This window comes from Boleophthalmus pectinirostris, unplaced genomic scaffold (genome assembly GCF_026225935.1).
Source record: "Boleophthalmus pectinirostris isolate CB_2022bp ecotype Guang Dong unplaced genomic scaffold, ASM2622593v1 HiC_scaffold_4, whole genome shotgun sequence".
Classification (NCBI taxonomy): Eukaryota; Metazoa; Chordata; class Actinopteri; order Gobiiformes; family Gobiidae; genus Boleophthalmus; species Boleophthalmus pectinirostris.
Window position 1 is genome coordinate 31,344,297 of NW_026571353.1, and position 22,497 is coordinate 31,366,793.

Here is a 22,497-nt window from a genome sequence, read left to right on the forward strand (position 1 = left end):
AGAGAAACAAGCAGGTGATGGACCCTCTACAAGAAAAGTTACACGATGCACATTTAATTCATGTTGCTTTATAAGAGAGATTTGCCTTAGCGACCGAGCTTTGCAGATTACAGTGATTTAAGAGCATTTTCTTGATGGACAGCCACTTCAGCACATGTGAGTAATATTAACAAATGTAAGAGTGATTGGCAGTTTTGACAAATCTAAAAAAATATAGAAGGTAGGTTTGATGTTTTATTTGAAATATTTGAAAGATTTAACCATAAAAATCCATTTTTTCTTACTTTAACCATGTTGCTGAAGTGTAGAATTTTACTAAATGGTTATACAGAAAGATCAGAGTAATTTCATAATGTTTACCCTGTTGTCACAAAGTAAAGAAGGGTTTATTATTTGACTAATGAAAATATGTCACAACACATTTTTTAAAGAATGTTTTAACTGTTTTAAAAATCTGCTCCTTTAGTGTAAACTGACATACTTTCTGTTTATTTATTTTTCTTTCTTCTTTACAATTTTACCACTGGAGTGATAGCCTGATTCATCAGCTGGTTTCACTTCATGGAAACCGTCTGACCTCAGAGCATTAGGATTCATTTGCTCTACCGTAGACGGGTACTTTTTTTTATTTAACCAGTCGCTGCTATTTGGTTGTGATGTATGTAATGCGATAAATCCCGTAGGAAGATGGGCAATAACGTGTTTCCTCTTGATAAAATTCACCAAACATTGTCTTTGTTCTGGTTTTAAATCCTCGATCTTGGGAATTGTTGCCAACACAGAATGTATGACTTCATCTACATCCATCTTGACCGCTTTGTTTACTGTTGTGTTGTACCACCAAAGGGACCCTAGACAGGACGTTTGAGTTTGACGTCATGACTTCACAGTTCTTCGCTGATTGGCCAGTGCACGGTCTACAACTTCCAAAGTTCTTGCAAACCGTCTAGTGTATTCTGATTCCTGACCTAGTCGCTGGAGAGAAGTGAAACTGAGGTGAGGCCCTAGGTGGCGGTGGCCTGGCTACTGGAGTGATGTCAAACTATTAATATTTTCCACATTTACCACAGGAACTACACTACACAAAAATCATCTGTATGCATTTGAAGGAGGGGTTATTATGGTAAATCTACTTGAGCGTTCTACCATGTTATAATGTTGTTTCCTCACCAAAAACACACCTGAAGAGGTTTTAGAAGTCATTCATGAATTTTTGAGTAATCTTGGGATCTCTCTCAGGCCCTCATCAAACCCTCCTAACAATCACGCAGTACAATCCCGTACACGTCTCAGCCAACAAGTCATGATTCCGCACAACCATTTTTCATTAATATACAAAAGTAGAATACAAAACAATAAACAACAAACCTGATGCGAGGTGCAGAAGTTTCATTAGCAGGTGAAACACTGACAGGGGACTGACTGAGTGCACGGGGAGCAAAGTGACTGGATATAGCATTTTCAAAACCATAAAAATGAAGATGGTGATCTAAATAAGAGTTAACAAATAGTGTAGTAACTCAAATACCCCTCTTTAAAACAATCATTTCAAATCCTCATTTTTTTCAGTCTGGAATAACACACAATGCGCATGCACACAATCGATAAATCTTGCAAAGAAAAATGATTAAATGAGAAAAAGAGAAGCATTTATTAATTTAAAAGACTCTTAGCAGCTGAAAATGCCAAAGGCCGCAGCGGTTTGTTGTCATGGCCGTGGTTCTGTTGCCATAGAGCCTGATATTTGGCTGCTACAACTATGGCTCAGAGCTGTTTTTCTTCACGGTTCAGTTTTTTTTTTTTTTGGAACTGTTTTGAATTTCCTGGTTTCTGGGGCAGTGTTACTCTAATGTTCATTTTACAAACAGGATTCTTGGCTCTGTTTCTGTTGCCAGTGCCATGCATAACTTGACCTAACGTTGTGTCTTCATCAATGCCAAAATATAAATCCAGAGTACAAGCGAAGGACACGCATATCTCAAATAGTCAAACTGCCAGTCTTACATAAACATTGCTCGCGGTATATTTTGTTCAAATACAAATCAACGAAAACATTCATCAAATCTCATGGGTATTCATATCTTTCAGCAAATGTCATCAACATTTGCCGGGGAATGAAGCAACTGGAGGCACAGAATCTGTGTATCATTCGTTTATTTGTTTTTCAAAATAAAACCAAAAATAAGAAAATGAAAAAAACAACTATTTTCTTCATTATTTGTCTCCAAAACCAAAATGAAAAAACAGATAACATTTAGTTTTTTCAGTTTTCGTTTTTTGTGTTTCCATGAATAATGAAAAAAAACAGATAAAGGCCGTTTCCGTGACTTAAACTATGATTCCGGACTTTTGCAATGTATATACGACTGAATCAGGACTGAACCAGAACTACAACAGGACTGAACTAGGACTGAACCAGGACTAAAACAGGAATAAAACAGGACTGAACCAGGACTGAGTGTCAGGACGGACCCAGAAGTGTGTCCCCGTAGACCGTTTGGTGTATATAATATATATATATATATATATATATATATATATATATATATATATATATATATATATATATATTTTTTTTTTTATTAATTAATTTATTTTTTCTATTATTTATTTAACCACAAAATCGAAAAACTGAAAAAAATAAAAATAAATAAATAAATCGTTATCTATTTTTTTCATTTTGATTTTGGAGACAAATAATGAAGAAAATAGTTGTTTTTTTCATTTTCTTATTTTTCGTTTTATTTTGAAAAATGAATGAACGAATGATACACAGATTGCACTGCTCTGTCTGAAGTTCTATTAGTCAAATTGGACTGACAATAAAGAACTGACCCATCTGGAACTACAACAGGTGAGCTGATGTGTAACTGTAACTGAATAAATGTAAGGTAGAGCTGTAGAATGTCATACTGTGGAACATTTCAGGCAGAGCAATGACATATTCATAGAAACAAGCAGCTGACAGACCCAAGCGACCAAAGAGTTACATCGCACTCCTTTTAGTAAATGTTGTTGTTTTCAGACAATTTAAAAACTGCAGGTGATGTTTGTAGGGAACACTGACAAAAGCTCAAGGTAAAAAGTTCTTCAGTGCTATAAGAACTCAAAGAAGATCTCAAAATGCAATCCAAAATTCCAAAATTCTCTCGTTGAATGGTTGTTTAGGATTCACTGATTGCTTGTCATTCCACCAAATAGCAACACAGATGGAAATACTACACAGTGGTTACAAGAACCTTTTCAGATCATCTCCACAAAGTTCAAGTGCCAGTCACAATGTCTCGCCTTCGTGACAATTTCGTGGGATTTTTTCAAACAAGGCCATCTTAAAACGATTCTCAGCATTCACAATTTGCTTCAGAGCGGATAATCTTCTTTAGAAAGAGCACATCTCAAGTACTCACCCTTCCAAAAATCAGAAGTGTCAGAACATGATCAAAAGTCAACAGCCTTTAGAATCTGGGTCTCGTTTCTTTCACCCAACAAAGCCCCAAAAGTACAAAGTTGCAAGTCCATTCTGTGTACTTCAAAGCAGCCTTATCATGATAATAAAAGTTCAACCTATTTTAATACTAAGGAAAATATTCAATAATATTTTTATATCACAAAAAACACACACAATATACTTGAATTTCAGCTCAAAACAGTGATTTCTTTAGTAGTATTATTTATGTTTTTCAGCTTTTTGTTTATAGGTCATATTTTGAGGATTTTTGCTTGTCGAAAATATAATATTTCGTCTTGAATTGGTAATTGCTATGGCAACAGTGCTAGAAACCCATGAATACTAGTTCTGATATTGATGAATTCTAAAACGTTTCAGGAAAGATCAAATTTTAGCTTTCTATATATTACTAAAGCATTGATACTTACTCTAGTTTTGATATTTGCTTTTGTAGCAATCAAAATTTAAAGAGATTAATTTTCTGTAACTCTAAACCAGGCGTCTCCAATTTTTTTTACAAAACGAAAATGTAAGAGAGCCACAAATTTTAGCAGTCGCAAGAAACTGAGTATGTATAAGAGCCACACCAAGCCTCAGATGGGCTACTTGGAAGGACTTGGAGAGCTTCTGGTGAGCTACAAGTTGGAGACTCCTGCTCTAAATACTTTGATTTCTTTGATCAAACCAATGTCAAGGTACACCAACATACAAGATGAAGTAGTACTGATTAGTATCTCAGTTGATACTGGTAGATAGAAACTTGCACATCCAACAAAAATCACGACTGCGTGCTGGGTCCAAAGACAAAAACCGTACAAAAAAAGAAAGAGATCAGACGTGGTGATGTCTGAAGAAAGGCTTGACCCAAAACAACACATTGTGGTGTCTTTGAAATATAAATTTGGGAGCTTCAAAGAACTGCAGAGCGGATCTCTCTCTACTTTTGCATAGTATCCGAGTAGAACCATACTTCTACTCGAAATCTAAACTCTAAACCAGGCATTTCCAATCTTTTTTTACGAAATGAAAACGCAAGACAGCGACTAATTTTAGCGGTCGCAAGAAACTGAGTATGTATAAGAGCTACACTAAGCCTCAGATGGGCTACTTGGAAGGACTTGGAGAGCTACTGTTCACTCCTGAGCCACAAGTTGGACACCCCTGCAAAGAACTGCAGTCCGGATCTCCTTCTTCTTTTGCATAGTATCTGAGTAGAACCATACTTCCAAGCAGATACCACCTTTTTTGGACCAAAGTACAGCACAAAGCCAGCTCAAAACAACACTGCGCATGTGTCAATCAGCCTTACCTTGCTGCACGAAGGAGCCGTACACGAACCACATGGAGTTGTAGAGCGTGGTGGAGGACACGGCTCCCATGGGCAGGCGGGGCGGGTTGAGCCAGTTGAGCAGATAAACCAGGAGTCCCACCAGCAGCACGGTGCCGGCGATACAAGCCCAGAGGGAAAGGTCAAAGGGCGCGAGGCAGGCGAACATATCCACAGTGCGCTCGGCCTTCCTCAGCAGCACACCCACTGAGTAGTCCATGTACCGCGTGGTGAAGTCTACCACGCTCTCTCTCTCCGGGGTGATGGTGAGGGCAGAGAGACCCACGTCGGCGCGCTGTGAGAGAGGAGAGGGACACAGACAGTGAGATCATGTGGAGGTACGTTTGTTTATCATGTACTGTTTTTTTGAATCCCTCATTAGCTGTCAATCATTACAATCCGACTACTCTTCCTAAGCTTCTATTCAAAAACACAAAACTATTTTAATTATACATTTATCATTTATTTATCCATATCAGACATACAAGCAACCATCACAGTACTCCAAAGAAAGAATCTATGGGCCCGGTCAAGCAGAAGTCTACAGTAAGTCAAAATTCAAGTTAATGCATCTGATATAAAAATGTATTGAACAGATACATATGTACTCTAGTTTATGAAACTACCTTTTTTCGGTACCATTTTTGTTTCTAAAGTTACATAGGTTTTAAACAGACCATGTATGAAACATGGAACAAAAATTATTTCCCAAATTTCAAAGACCTGCAAATCATGTAAATAAATTGATGTATTTCATCATATCTTGTGTTATTCAATCTTTGAACTGTTGAAGAAGGTACATGATTTTTCCAAAAAAAAAAAATTTAAATGATAAAAATTTGCTTGGAAGGACTGACATATTTTATAAAAATAGTTATCTTTCATTTTGAAGTAAGATTAAATAATTCAGAAGAAAAAAAGCGACAAATTATGCAAAATCATGCACCTTCTACTTGCTTGCACAATTTCCCTCCATTGCTTTTTCCTCCGTTACCATGACCTTTCTTAATAAAAAAAATCTCATTACTCAAAAAGTAAGAGGTTTTTCAACCTAATCTTGTACCATATGGTAGAAAACTATATGAAGCAAATATTCAAACCAGTTTGTTAAGTATATGTAAGTGAGAACCAAGAGTTATCACTGTTTGTATTTATTGCCCAAAATTCCTGCATATTTCATTCCCTCCATTACCGACATGAGTTTTTAAATTTTTTGTCAACAACTTGAAAGAATATCACAGGTTTAATTTTACCTTGTTGGTGTGTTAACTCTTTCCTACATTCTGATACTTTACTTATTTCAATAGTGCCTCTAGTTTCTGAATAAGAGACATTTGAATGTAAAAAATCTGCCCCTGTTTCCCTCTGTTACCACTTGACCCTATGTAACACTTTTACAGTTTTAAAAATTTATAACATGAATAAATGGGTCATCATCTCCAATGTTTTTGTAGAAGAATAAATCAGCATTACAGTTGTTATCAGTAAAAGCTACAGTATGTTTGATTTCAAGACATTTACCTCATATTTAGTGACACATGTTGAATTTAAAATCTAATTTGTACATGCAGTTCATTTAAATTTTCAAGAAAAGATGTGCACGCATGAGTTTGGACGTGTACAAGAGTGTCTGCCAGAGATATGGAAGGGTGATTTTTAGAAGGGCTAAATTATTTGTTATTATGTTTAAAACCAACATGGAGCTTTTCAAACTGGAGTTTAATGGATTTGATTTATAAAATGTTTTTGGACACTCAAAGATGCTTTATATTACATTATTCATTCAAACCACACCAGCTGGTAATAAGTTAGAACGCTACACCATTAGACAACATCAGTCAGTCACAGCGCATTTATTCTAGGCAAGATGGGTGAAGTGTTTTGCCTAAAGACACAACGACAATATGCACAGAGGCATTGCTGCTTCACTGTGGTACCTTGTATTCCCAATTGTCTGCCAACCAAATACTAACCAGCCCCAACTTTAATTAGCTTCCAAGATCACGCATTGTCAAGGTGAGAATGTTTTGTTCTGTTCTAGTCCTCGTTTAAACAAGACGGGCGAAGTGTCTTGCCTAAAGACACAACAACAATATGCACAACAGCTCATGCAGTATAATATTCACATTAGTTTCCCAACGAAGTACTAATCCCAGACCCAATTTTGAATTAGCTTCGACGAGGTGAAATGTCCTGATATAGACTTTGCTTTGGCTCTGTTCAACTACTGGTTTAGTCCTGTTCTGGTCCAGGTCTAGACAAGGTGGGTGAAGTGTCTTGCCTAAGGACACAACAACAGTATGCACTAGAGCTACTGTAGCTCCACGCTGACACATAATATTCAATTTAGTTTCCCAACCAAGCACTAAACAGAGCCCTAATGAACTTCCAAGAACAGGCATCGTCAAGGTGAAATGTCCAGATATAGATGTTGTTTTTGGTTCTCTTGTAGTCTTGGTTTAGTCCTGTTCTAGTCCAGGACCATGAGGGCGAAGTGTCTTGCCTAAATACACAAAGGCAATATTAACTAGAGCCACTGCTGCTTCACTGTGGCCCCTAGTATTCCCAGTAGTCTCCCAACCAAGCACTAACCAGAACACTAATTTACTTCTGAGATAAGCCATTTTTCAGATATATCAGGTGAAATGTCCTAATGTACCGTATTTTTCAGACTATATGTGGTCCTGTGACTTATACTTCGGTGCGACTTATATATTGGGTGCTCTAGGCTTGTGTGTCAGTATCTGCTACTCCTGTTACTCCTGTACCACTGTCACTTCAGCTCTATTGCGCATGTCTCCTGCAGAAAGAGCCGGTGTCCTGCTGCAAGTAGTGAAACATTCAGCGGTAATTCAAAGGTAATCAAGCGGTAAAAAGAGTTTGGAGTGAGTGAGAAACTTGTGAGGGACTGGCAAAAGGCGGGGATGGAGAACACAACTTTACGGCAACTGGGAGGGTGCAACATGCAAATTTCCTTTAAGTCACTGGATGGATGGACAAAGCCTGGACTTCAGTGACACCGAAACCATCCTGTCAGGATTCAGAAAGGCCGGAATAATTCTAACTTGAACTGATGCTGAATCTGACGACAGCTACACAGAAGAGGAAGCGGCGCTGTGTTTACCTCCGGAGGTTGCGGAGTTGCTCATAAGTGACACCGAGGATGAAGAATTCAATGGATTTAGTGATTTGCAGTGAGATCAAGAGTTTGGTAAACTTGTTCTGTTCTCTTGTTTATTCTATAGTTTATCTGAAGAACTGTTCATATGTGACATTAACAGCCTGTTGTTCTCTGTTCTGTTGTTATTACTAGAACTTGCCTTTCAAGATGAAATGTCGTTCCTGGTCACTGATTTTATAAAATATATTTCCCCCCAAAAGTGCGACTTATATATGCTTTTTTCTTCTTAATTTTGCATTTTTTGACTTGTGCGACTTGCATTCTGGAGCAACTTATAGTCCGAAAAACACATCTATTTGGTCCATTTCTAGTACTGGTTTCGTTTTGATTTCAATCCCAGTTGTTACATAGACTATGTGCGAGCATGAACGCCATCTTCCTCCTCGTTATACATCACTTTGTAGACTCTATAGCACACAGTCTCTCCTTCTCTCCTCTCAGCGACTGGCTCAGACGCAGCGAAGTGAAGTTTGGTTGAGAGCTCGCTGTGTACTCGGCAGACTCCACACTGCACACACCTCTGCTCTAATTACAGAACCATTGGACAGGGACCGCGGGGGGTTCCTAATGATGCACCGCCAATGCTGTTAATGAGACCTGCAAGGACTGGAGCCAATGTGAAATGACACAATGTGCTGCTCCAAACACTCTCATCTGTACAAACTCAGCTTTGGAGCCAGACTGAATGAGACGAAAAACAGCGTTATAAATGAGAATATAGCTGACTGTTGAAAGTGTTAGGCGCTACTGCTGATAGAGGGAGTTCTCCAAATCTGCACGTGTTAATTGCAATTCATACTTTAGCTGTTATTTAAGCAATTTTTACAGAATTTTCTACAGAGACTTTCAAATTAATTAGTGCTTTCGGCTTGTTAGAGTAACTTGTAATGAATTTTAAAATAACACTTTCAATTTTTAAAGCCATTGCATGCAACTTTTGTGCCTAGATTAAAAATCGTATATTACAAAATTAAAAAATTTAAAAAAATAAATAAATACACATATGAGCTTCAAGTCATGTTATAAGGCTGGTACCTCGTCAAAAAAATAAAAAATCTTACCTAGAGTTGTGTTTTGTTTCATTCACACATGTTTGAGTAACTCGCCCTTATGTAACAGATAATACTCCCTACAACTGTACAACAACTCACTCATATGTAACAGATAATACTCCCTACAACTGTACAACAACTCACCCTTATGTAATATAATACTCCCTACAACTGCACAACAACTCACTCATATGTAACAGATAATACTCCCTACAACTGTGCAACAACTCACCCTTATGTAATATAATACTCCCTACAACTGTACAACAACTCACTCGTATGTAACAGATAATACTCCCTACAACTGTACAACAACTCACTCGTATGTAACAGATAATACTCCCTACAACTGTACAACAACTCACTCGTATGTAACAGATAATACTCCCTACAACTGTACAACAACTCACTCGTATGTAACAGATAATACTCCCTACAACTGTACAACAACTCACCCTTATGTAATATAATACTCCCTACAACTGTACAACAACTCACTCGTATGTAACAGATAATACTCCCTACAACTGCACAACAACTCACTCATATGTAACAGATAATACTCCCTACAACTGTACAACAACTCACTCGTATATAACAGATAATACTCCCTACAACTGTACAACAACTCACTCGTATATAACAGATAATACTCCCTACAACTGTACAACAACTCACTCTTATGTAACAGATAATACTCCCTACAACTGTACAACAACTCACCCTTATGTAATATAATACTCCTACAACTGTACAACAACTCACTCGTATGTAACAGATAATACTCCCTACAACTGCACAACAACTCACTCATATGTAACAGATAATACTCCCTACAACTGCACAACAACTCACTCGTATGTAACAGATAATACTCCCTACAACTGTACAACAACTCACCCTTATGTAATATAATACTCCCTACAACTGCACAACAACTCACTCATATGTAACAGATAATACTCCCTACAACTGTACAACAACTCACCCTTATGTAATATAATACTCCCTACAACTGCACAACAACTCACTCATATGTAACAGATAATACTCCCTACAACTGTACAACAACTCACCCTTATGTAATATAATACTCCCTACAACTGCACAACAACTCACTCGTATGTAACAGATAATACTCCCTACAACTGTACAACAACTCACCCTTATGTAATATAATACTCCCTACAACTGCACAACAACTCACTCATATGTAACAGATAATACTCCCTACAACTGTACAACAACTCACCCTTATGTAATATAATACTCCCTACAACTGCACAACAACTCACTCGTATGTAACAGATAATACTCCCTACAACTGTACAACAACTCACCCTTATGTAATATAATACTCCCTACAACTGCACAACAACTCACTCGTATGTAACAGATAATACTCCCTACAACTGTACAACAACTCACCCTTATGTAATATAATACTCCCTACAACTGCACAACAACTCACTCATATGTAACAGATAATACTCCCTACAACTGCACAACAACTCACTCGTATGTAACAGATAATACTCCCTACAACTGTGCAACAACTCACTCGTATGTAACAGATAATACTCCCTACAACTGTGCAACAACTCACTCGTATGTAACAGATAATACTCCCTACAACTGTACAACAACTCACTTGTATGTAACAGATAATATTCCCTACAACTGTACAACAACTCACCCTTATGTAATATAATACTCCCTACAACTGCACAACAACTCACTCATATGTAACAGATAACACTCGCTACAACTGCACGACTCACATTTATGTAACAGATAATACTCCCGACAACTGCACAACAACTCACCCTTATGTAATAATACACTCCCTACAACTATACAACAACTCTGTCTTATTTAATATAATACTCCCTACAACTGTAAACCAACTCATCTTTATGTAACAGATACATTTATATAATTATGCCTTATTGACACCTGTCTCTTGCTATATTTTTTGCTACTTATTTTGAATTTATTTTTACCATTTATGTTTTTTATCTTTGTTATTATATATTTTATGGTGATACTGTGTCCAAATAATTTCCTTTTATGGATCAATAAAGTTTGTCTAAGTCCAAGATCAGAAAATAGTGTATGGACTCCTTAAAAAGCGTTACGTTTTTTATTGTGCTGAAAACCTGCCGAGGGACTGAAGATGGAAATTAGCCACGTTGGCTATAATCTTTGCATATTTACATTTTTAATGTTCATTAATATGTACTGTCCCTTTACAAATAAATAAAATAAGAAAAGAAGAAAAGAAATAAGAAAAACGTGATGTTACTGTGATCGGGCTTGTATCTCCACAAACCTGACTCATATTTAGTGTAGAAAAGGGCCTCTTCCTGCTTGTTTCCATGGAAATGTTGCTCCTTTGGCTGTAATATTCGACACAGTAAGGCATAAAAGTTATCTCTCTCCACGGAGAATGTTCCAAAGCATGGCATTACGCAGGCGACTTTCCACCTCTAAAAAGTGACAGACTATCACTTTAACATTTCCTCTTTCACTTTTACCACATTAGTTTGCCTTTTTTTACGTAATTTTCCTCGTCGGTTGTGAACAGTCAGAAAGAAATCAGATTACACATTACGCATGATCACATCAGATGTTTACGTGACATTTCAATAATAAGATATCTCCAGAAATCAGATTACGATTGGATTTCCGGCGCGCACGTAACAGAGACCCGTCGATTTACATAACAGATATCGGACGTGAACTCAGAGCTTTAACAACTTTGTAAACGAGCTGTCGACAGTAAACCGGGGCTAATCATGTAGGCGTGGTTTAACTAAAGTGCGGAGACAATGACGGCTAATTAGCGGTGCTGGGCTAACGGCTGCCCACACTGGTTTGACTCAGAGAGATAATGGGAGGTGTTTGCGTGAGCGGATGTCCCTTTGAAAAGCAGAGGCCTTTGACTCAAAACGGTGATAATGAGATACGGGTGATTTTCCGGGCGAACGCTAAGACCTAAGACATGAGCTAAAAGCAGTAATCAACACAGAATACAAGAAATATCTGCGTTTACAGTAACCCAGCAGCAATACGAGATGAAATTAAGTAAAATAAATGCATAAATAAAGAATGTGACACAGAAGTTAAAGGTGAATTACATAACGACATAACTTTGCTGCTGGTCTAATGTAGATGTTAGAGTCTTGCCTAAAATGTTTCATAGTGTGGTATTAAACTTGTCTATTTTTGCATTTACATTTGTACTCTGAGTGGGTCTCCTCTCCGCAGATCTGACTTGTAACGTGACCTGTTGAGTTCAAATGCTCATCTGTGTATAAGACTATAGTTGTAAATATAAGTCTGATGCCAAATTGTAGAAAAGCGATATGAGACAAGAAGGTGGCAGACCCTCCTCCAGAAATGTTACCGTATTTTTTGGACTAGAAGTCGCACTTTTTTTGCCTAAAGAAATTGAACTTCAGAAATAGCTTCAGAGGACACTGTACAAAAGGTTACTACTCAGCGGTCTTATTCAATTTGTTGTTAAAAAAGATGCTAAATAATTTTGTAATCCATTAAATTTGTATATGGCTTACATTCTGCCCAAAAAAATATCGGCAGAGATCGGATCGGTTTCTCTGGAGGCCAAGTTGTAGGTCAAATCTTTCTGGTTTGAGTGTTTCCTGCGACTTATACTCCGGTGCGAATTTTCCACATGCGCTCTAGGCTTGTCTATCAGTATCTGCTGCTCCTATTACACCTGTACCACTGTCACTTGGCTCTACTGCGCATGTCTCCTGCAGAAAGAGCCTCTGTCCCGTCTGTATCATGTCAGTCGATCGCACCTTTACTTCTGTACCACTGAAAATGTCAAATTTAAATGAACTTATAAAGACAAACGAAACCATCCGGTCGAGATCCAGAAAGGCCAGAATAATTCTAACTGGAACTGATGCTGAGTCTGACGACAGCGACACAGAAGAAGAGGTTGCGGAGTTGCTGAGAAGTGACACCGAGGATGAAGAATTCAATGGATTAAGTGATTTGGAGTGAGATGGAGAGTTTAGTAAACTTGTTCTGTTATATTGTCTATGCTATAATTATCTGAATAACAGCCTGATCATTTCTATTCTATTGTTATTACTATAATTTGCAAGATAAAATGTCTGTTTATAGGTATTCTGCCCTCACTGTTGAAGTGGACACAGCTATGCAGATTGATAAACTCCTCGACAGCTGACAGGTGTATTGTCCACTTTAATGACGTTGCCTTCGATTATGGACAGAGTGAAACTACAACAGAAAAGAAATAAACAGTATTTAAACTGTGTAGCAATGCAATTTCACACAAGTGGCAGCCTAAATCTAACTAACATTGGCCACAACGAAATCTAACAAAGGTATTCGTTTAAGTACATGTATGCACAAATAATTGAAAATATGATCTCTAAGACTCTCGTTTAACAAAGTACGTACAAGCAATGCTTTCTGTAAAACAACAAAAAAGGAATGAACGTAGATTACATCAGGCAACTTGCTGTGTCAGCCATTTAACAAAAGGTGCTGCATTTCTAACTCTACAACAACAGGGGTCTCAAAGTCAAATTCACAGAGGGCTAAAATTTAAAACTGAGACTAAGTTGTGGGCTAAACTAAATATTTCTTGAACAATTTCAACAACATAATATACAATTTCAACAACGTAATAGAAAATAATAGCAACATTTAAAAAAATATATATATATTCTCTGTAGTCTATTTGTGTGCAGCGGGCAGCTCTAATGTATATTTGATGTGATCTTGCGGGCCAAATATAATTATATCACAGGCCAAATTTGGACCCCAGGCCTGAATCTGACTTGTCTGCTCTACAACAATTAACAGTGAACATTAGCAATAAACAAACACAGTGACTCCTGCTGGTGGAGGGGAAAACTACACCAGCACACTTGGTCTCTGATTTTATAAAACAAATTTCCCCCAAAACGTGCGATTTATATGTTTTTGTTTTTTGTTTTTTTCTTCATTACGCATTTTTTGGCTGGTGTGACTACTCTGGAGCGAATTATATACACTACAGTGCATCTTTAAGACAAAAATAGTATAAAGAAAAAGATTATACTCTCTCTAGTTACGGTGATAATGAACCAAAATAAAACCAAGATATTTCTGTAGAAGATTTAGAAATGATAAGATTTCCAGTTAACAATTCAATAGATGATACATTTAAACAGAATTAAGTACCTGAATATAATAAAACGACAAATTAAAAGCGCAATAATAACACCAAACGACTGCAAGAAATAATTTTTAAATGCTCTTTAATACTCACTATATATTTTTTCAGTAGTCCTTGTGGAGAAAAAAGGAGCCTCTTAACATAATGAAAACTGTAATGGCTAATTTCATAGCTGGTCGAGGAGACAAATTGTTTATATGTGAGACGCTTTAGGAAATCATTATAGGAGTCGCAGCAGGAGAGCAGCTGCTAAAGACACAGCCGATGTACAAGTGTGAGTGCATTTTATCGCTGAGAGAATTTACATCTGATTTAGGAGTTAAATGCAAATGACTGCTGTATTGTGCTACTTAGGATAGTTGTATTATATTGTAACTGGGTTTGTACTGTGTAGTAGTGGTGTGTGTGTGTGTGTGTGTGTTCGTATTCATCACATCAAAACTCGCACAAAACCAGAACTAAACCAGGACTAGATCAGGACTCAGATCTATATTAGGACTCAAAATGATCCCAAACCAAGACAACACTGCATTAGTTACCTTTTTTTCTTTGTTTGGGCCAAAATGTAATAGTTTAATTTTAAAGATGCGCACATTTTTTTTTTTTAGGTTTGTCACCTGTTTGTTTCTATGGATCAGTCATTGCTTTTCCTGGAATTTTCACAATATGACATTAACCCTTATGCGGTGTTGGGGTCCTTTACAGAACCAAAAGCATGTTCATCTTATGATTAAGTCGACTCACAATTACTGAAATTCAGTGATCCCCCCCATCTGAGCACCTCTGCGGGATCTAAACATAAAATAAATTCCAAATGTTTTCATAGTTGTATACATGAGTTATACATGTTTATACCCTTGGTGGTGTTCGGGATCATTTTGTGTCCTGGACCACAAACCAACACACATCCACAGCACAGAGGACATCTCACTGAACAGATCAGATACACAGAATGTAGGGGTGAAATATATCAAGATATTTTTAAAACACAAAATGGACATTGTATATATTGATATAATGCTTATATTTAATTCCATTTCACTGCTTAGCTTATTCAGTTTATTTATTTCGGTCACAGGTATATTTTGACATTAATTCATAAACAGTCATATTTAACATATACAGACCGAAAAGGTGCAGGCTGAAGCTTAAGCTTATTATGCCTTTACCCTTTATTCCTTTGTCAGAGCTTCATCTTGACACCAGTTCATCTTCATAAATACAGCAGGAAGAAACAAGCTAATCAGTAACAGAACAACAAAGTTCTACAGCACAAACTAAGTCTCATATTTCATGTATCTGTCCAGAGTTAAACATTTAAACTTCTTTATGAAGTGAAAGAAAGTGGTGCACAATTTTAGGTTTTCTGTACAGTTGTTCCAGAGCTCCACCCCTTTAACAGATATACAAAATTTCATAATGTTTGTTCTGATTTTCTTTTTAATAAACATGGTCGTGCCTCTGAGCTCATATCGGCTCTTTTGGATTTTGAACATGTTCTGTAACGATTTCGACAGGAGATTGTTGTTTACTTTGAACATGATTTTAAGAGTGTAAAGGTCGACTAAGTCGTAAAATTTCAGCGTTTGAAGGTTTATAAATAATGCATTGGTTGGTTCGTTATAAGTTGATAATGTGATGCTCTTATTGCCTTTTTTTGTAGGGTAAAGATTGGCTTTGTATTCGTCTTATATGTATTGCCCCAAATCTCAATACCGTAGGTTATGTAGGGCATTACCAGCGAGTTATATATAATAAAAAGACTGTTTTTATCTAGGGTATATCTATATTTATATATAATTGCGATCACTTTGGATAGTTTGTTCCTAATTGTATTTATGTGTGATTTCCAGTTTAAATTATGATCTATGGTTATTCCTAAAAAATTATTTTGAAAGACTCTTTCTAGTAGTGTATTATTGAGCATAATTTGTACATGATTTTGTACTTTTCGCTTTGCAAATACCATAAATTTAGTTTTTTCTATGTTTAGCGATAATTTATTAATATCAAACCAAACTTTAATTTTCTGCAGCTCCCTCTCCACCATTTGAAAAAGCTGCCTTTGGTCTTCACCTGAGCAGTAGAGGCTGGTATCATCTGCGAAGAGCACATAATTGAACATTTTTGATGTCGAGCCCTGTGGAATTCCACAATTTACTTTCAACAATACAGATTTTTTATTATTTATTTCAACATACTGGTATCGGTTTTGTAGATAGCTTTGTAGCCAGGCATGCACAGGCCCTCGCAGTCCATATCTTTCTAATTTTTGCAATAATATATTATGATCGAGGGTATCAAAAGCCTTCTTAAGGTCAATAAAGATACCCACACTGTATTTCTTTGAATCAATTGCTGTAGATACATTTTCTACCAATTCCATAACAGCCATTGAGGTGGAACGATTTTTCCTGAATCCATATTGATGGTCACTTAGGAGCTCATATTTTTCTATTTCCTATTTGTCCACACCCCCGCTTTCTTGCTTTTGAGATCCCTTCTATCAATTGTTGTCTCATTCACTACTCACTACTGCCGAGAATGCAGGAAGTTGGTGCCAACCAAAAGCTTCTAGCACCATGAACCTTTCCATTCATCATTTACAAACGAGGCCATCAGCAGCACATCCTTTGTCACAGAGAGAAAACTCATATTACACTGAGTCGTGTCCTTTAGTCCAACAGAAGCTGAATGGCATCAGCGCTCAAGGAAAGAGCTGTTTTTTTGTTTGTTCGTTTTTTAAGTGCATATAGTTAAACGTAAACAAATATGTGTAAAGCTGCATTAAATACATTATAATCTCAAATGAGCTGATGTGGCTCTATAGTCATTATAGTTTATATGTTGTTAAGTTTAGTAATTTAAAGTTTATTTAAGTAGAAGATTTAAATGAATAGTCTGCTGCAGTGTAGAACTTGTACAATAGTGTTTGGAAATGGTCTGTTTGATGTGTTACTGGTGAGGAACCTCCCGAGCTTCCTATGCTAAAGGAGCGGATGGTTATGCTTATCATACAGTTAATGCAAAGATGACCTTGAACTGAGTTGAGTTGTTTTATTTTTCAATGAAAAGAAGGCAATATGTATTATTTCATCCTTTCTTTTACAGTTAAATTATTATTTTTGTATACAGGGATTTTTATTTTTTTTTGGTCGCAGAAGCACTTACATCGTCGTATATGGACATACAGCAAAATATATTGAGATATTTTTTGCTCCATATCGCCCAGCCCTACTAGAATGTATAAGATTGTCAGGTTTGAGAAGTAGTAACGACGGTTAAGATTAAGAAATAAATTTAAGTCAGTAAAAAGCAGAAGTAAAAACAGACCCAGCCTGTGCACAGTTGTGTGGTTGGTGTGTGCAAATGTACCATGGCAATAATCATCTAGCCTCGTTTTTATTTTTATTATGAAATCTCTCCATCAATCTTGGTGTGATGTAGAAAACAACATTACGCAGGGGTCTGGGGTTTGTCTGTGTGCAAACAAATATGCACTGCTCCTTCCCTCTCTCTATCTTCTTTGTGAGCCGTGCACCGGGAGAATACAAATGTGTAAAGGTACATGAGGTCAGAGACTAGAGGACTTTAAATCTACACGGAGACAACTGCAATAACATAATAATAAAACATACTTAATTCAAGGTGGTTTTAATGTAACAGGGTCCCCACGCTCATGGAAATCCTGGAAAAGTCATGGAATTTTAGTATCTCTTTCACGCAACTACAGCGTTCGGTTAAGTTCTCATTAGGCTATTACGATTATTTCCGAACATATGCGCCTTTTGTTTAAAAGAATCGACAATAAATGCACTGACAGTATTTTGAATGTTAAAAAACTATAATACCAAACCATAAGGTGAGAGGAAAAGGTTAACATTTCATATTTAGCCCTAAAAGTCTGATCAATTCTACACATGTAGGTGTCGAAAAGTCAAGGAAAATTCACTTTAGGTCATGAAAAAAACATGGGAAAATTTAGAGATTTTGTCAGTGAAAGTGGGAACCCTGAAGATATTTTTCTATAAGATTTAGAAATGAATTTTTAATGCAAACAAATGACCTAGACCTATTAGAAGTGGTCAAATGTCACATACGATCATTTACTTTGCTGTGACATCACGTTGGGGGTGTTCTATATGTATGTCTGTGGTGGATCGTTCAGCAGTTACTATGGAGACCCAATGCACACATTAGCAAACATTGCCAAAAAAAAAAAAGGCTTAAAACGCAAGAAGGACCCCGTTTGGGTGATTGATGTTCAACAAAAATCAACACATAAATCAGCTCTTTCTGGTCAGATTGTGGTAAAACAAAATTCAGATGAAAGTCTAACTTGACTAACAGAGCTTCAGACAGAGCAGTGCCTCTAGTTAGCATTACAACTCCAGGAAGTGTTCGACATCAGCTGCAGTATTCATTTTGGCGGTTATAGGTTGTACTTGTATTATATTTGGACATAGCTGTGCACTGTGGAACTTTTCAGGTGGCATCTGCTTCCAAATTGTCTTCATGGAGAATGCTTGAATTTGATATCCGGTGCCCTCTGCTGGCAACACAGAGGACTGAAGCATTTTGAAGTGAAACAATTGGCAGCATGGCTATCAGCAACAGGACGCTGTGAACGAAACAGTTTTTAGACCTGTTTTTTTTTGGTTTTTTTTATGTTTTCAAAGGCTAGAAGAGAGAATTAAACAATAGTATTTTCAAGTGCACAGTGTAACTTTGGGGTAATCTCCACGCAGATGCCTTTGCTTTGCTTTCAGAAATATGTCATCAGACTTACAGGTCAGATCTATGAAGAGGCAAGCCATATTAGGGTGGTCCACAAAGCATGGTAAAATATAAAGTTTCAGAATAACCTCGATTAGAATCTTGCATTAGGTTTTAGCATCCAAAAGATGATTTAGGAAGAAATTTGGAAGAAAAAGGAGATGTTTTAGAACAAACATGTCAAACTCAGGCCCATGATATAATTATATTTGGCCCGCGAGATCATATCACATATGTATTAGAGCTGTCCCGCCAGCTACAGATAGACTATACAGACATTATTTATTTAAAAATCTGTTATTATTTTATATTATGCTTGTTCTGGATTCAGTGTTTAAGCAAAACTATTATTAAAGATTTATTTTAATAAGAAAAGGTTTAACATTACATATCACGAAAGAAAAGAAAACATGCAGATATTGTTGACATTTTCCAATAAATATTTAGTTTGGCCCACGTTTTTAATTTTGGCCCTCTGTGAATTTGAGTTTGACACCCCTGTTTTAGAGTTTGCTCAGGCTGCATGAAGTTTTCTGGAAATTTACTCATTTTGTGTTTTCAAGTAACTTTTTATGGACTTTCTAAGTAATGTTGATGCAAGTTTCAGTTTGTGTTTGTAGAATAAAATTATAAATGATTCGAATACATCTTATTTATTTGGTTCGCTATGTTGTAGTGTCTTGAGCAACCTCTAAATATTAATTAATTTGCATAAAATTTGGACTGAAATATTTTGGCCAGATATGGAACCAAATGCAGGGTTCTAGAGAATCAAAAAAAGTTTTTTGGACCACCCTAAACCATATCTAATCTCTACATGTTCTGCAGACATGTTGAAAGCCGTACTGCAGAACACTCCAGGCAAAGCAACATCTCCATAAAGACACGCAGACGACTCCACATCAGAAAAGTTACGCCTTTAGTACACGACTAAACTATCCTCCTGACATGAATTATTCCAAAAACCATATTGAGCAGAGTTGACCTTGACTGAAAATGCCTTTAATCATTGATCTCTCTCTCTTCTGTACACTTCTTAAAGGGCACAAATTGCTTTAACACAACTGCAGCACTTTAACAGGGTCAAGGTGCGCACTATTTTAGCGAACAGTAAATGATTTTTGCCAGAAAAAGAACGCCATGATATTACAAGTCTAAGGTGAGGCTGAGACTGGAGAATTCAGACAGAAGCCCTATAATTGATGCTATTCAGAGTCACATTTGCACCAAAATATGACATTTGGCATTTTCTACTGGTTGCATTAACATGTTTCTAATGGTGGACATTCATAGAGCTCCTTATTTAAAAGGTGCACTGTGTAACCTTTTGGATCAAGATAGATTCTTGTCCAAGAAGACGTTAGTGTTAATTAGAGGTGTTTTTCTAGCTCAAAAAAGTACATTTTCACTGTGCGGGGTTGGCTCTCCACATATTTGACCTATAACTTGGCCTCCAGAGAAATCGATCTCCAATAAGGTCTGCCGATATTTTTTGAGCTGAACGTACGGCATATACAAAATAATGTACCACGTTTTTAACTAGAAATTGAATAAGACAGCTGTGTAGTCACCTTTTGCGGTGTCATCTGAAGCTTGATCCAAACAAAACATCGGCCTGTGCTGGAGATAACGAATATGGTAAAAAGTTAAAATATTGACCCAATATAATAACGCACACACAGATCTCTCCAGATGAAGGCAGTTGGCAGTAGAGGTCTGCGTGGGACAGAATTGTCAGTCCCGCAAGATGGAGACGTTTGCTTTCTTAAGCTCTATCAAACACGGAGAAGCGGAAGGAATTGTCTAAAATATGAAAGAGATTAGACCACAGCCGCAAATTTAGGCTGCTTAAAATGTTTTTATTAATGCCAAATAAAAAATATCCAGCACAAATGATGTACGACAGGCAAACATTCATCATTTGCATATTTTAATTTACACTCATATTTAGTTTGCGGGACTGTAGTTTATCATCCCATCCGCCCGCTCCCGCATTGTGCAGTCCTACTCCCACCAACACCCACTGTGAGCTTTCAAAATGTGTCCCGTGCCGCACGTTTTTGCATCTGGAGTGCAGGGTTCTAGTTGGCAGGCTGCTGATTTGGCCCAAACCATCACCAAAACAAAACTTAACCACTTAATGCCAACTGTAACAAATATGCGATAAACCATTTGGATCAAGATATAAACCGAGACAGCGGCTGCATTCCCCCAGTGCTGGTTAGTGCTGGAATTTCCTAGGAACCTTTGGCAAACACGTTTTTTGTAGTTGTTGCAAATTTGCAACATACCCAAATTTCTATTTATTTTTTAATTTTTTTTCTATAGTCAAATTAATAATCTCAACTTAATATACCATCTACTTAAAGGCCAAAACATTTTTTTTTTAAATATACATCTATATAAATTCAGGCTTTAAGGGGTTAATATTCTAGGCCTAAACTTGGCCTGTGATATCATATCAAATATGTATTAGAGTCAACTACATTATTTATTTAAAATGTTGTTTTTATTTATATTTTGCTTGTTCTGGATTCAATGTTTAAGCAAAACTATTAATAAACATTTACTATTATAAGAAAAGGTTTAACATTACATATCTCAAAATAAGAGAAAACATGTAGAAGTTGTTGAAATTTTTCAATAAATATTTAGTTTGGCGCATGACTTAGTCTCTGTTTTTAATTTTGGCCTCTGTGAGTTTGAGTTTGACCTGTTCTGAGCCTTATTATGTAAAATACATGTGGACACATTACTGTACTGACACACTGCTTCAAAAATTTGGGATCCAGAACAAAATCAAAGTTCTCTTACTCAGGAATACAGTGTTTAGTGCTTCACTCAATGAATCTGCAGAAATTTGTGACATTTATCATTCTTCATTCTTTTTTCCTCATTAGCAGCCATTTTATTCAGTGACTAATCCACCTGTCAGTCACTATATATATATATGAACTGGGGAGTAACACAGGCTCAGATAACACTACTTGGGAGTTAAAACTTAGATATTCCATTTGCAGTTTCTCACCTTGAAAACCAGTTCTCCCATCAGGCCGTTCCAGTGCCCGTCCGACTGCAGGCTTCCGTACTTGTGGTCTGGAGCGACGTAGATCTCGTACTTAAACCCCAGATAGTTGGACAGGGCATCCAGGACGTCGATGGAGAAGCCCTGGTACTTCTTCGGTTTCCCCAGCACATTTTCTGACACCATCACGAACGGCTCCTCCTACAGGGCGAAAAAGGAAAAGAAAAATCAATGGCCGTCAGTACCACAAAGCCAGTGAGCCGCCAATCAATGCACTGCAGTCATTTAAGCATTAACGCAGGCAATTACCAAAGTGCCCATTGTTCTACAAGGAAAACCTCCCCGAACGCCTGGACTTTCCACATGCAATCGATGTGCTCTGTGATAGTAATGGTGATTCTGCACAACTGATGCAAAGGTCAAAAAGTGAACATGGAAAGTTGAACAATGGAAGAAAAACACATCAA

General features: G+C 36.9%; 1 protein-coding gene across 1 annotated transcript in view; it reads right to left on the reverse strand.

Moving 5' to 3' along the window:
• The window catches only part of grid2 (glutamate receptor, ionotropic, delta 2), a 1,594,008-nt gene that overhangs the window by 406,343 nt on the left and 1,165,168 nt on the right, over positions 1-22,497 (reverse strand). The window contains exons 10-11 of the mRNA XM_055161426.1: positions 22,034-22,231; positions 4,758-5,070 (exon numbers count right to left, since the gene is read on the reverse strand). Of these exons, the coding sequence (XP_055017401.1) occupies positions 4,758-5,070; positions 22,034-22,231 (511 nt within the window). The remainder of the gene's footprint in view (positions 1-4,757; positions 5,071-22,033; positions 22,232-22,497) is intronic.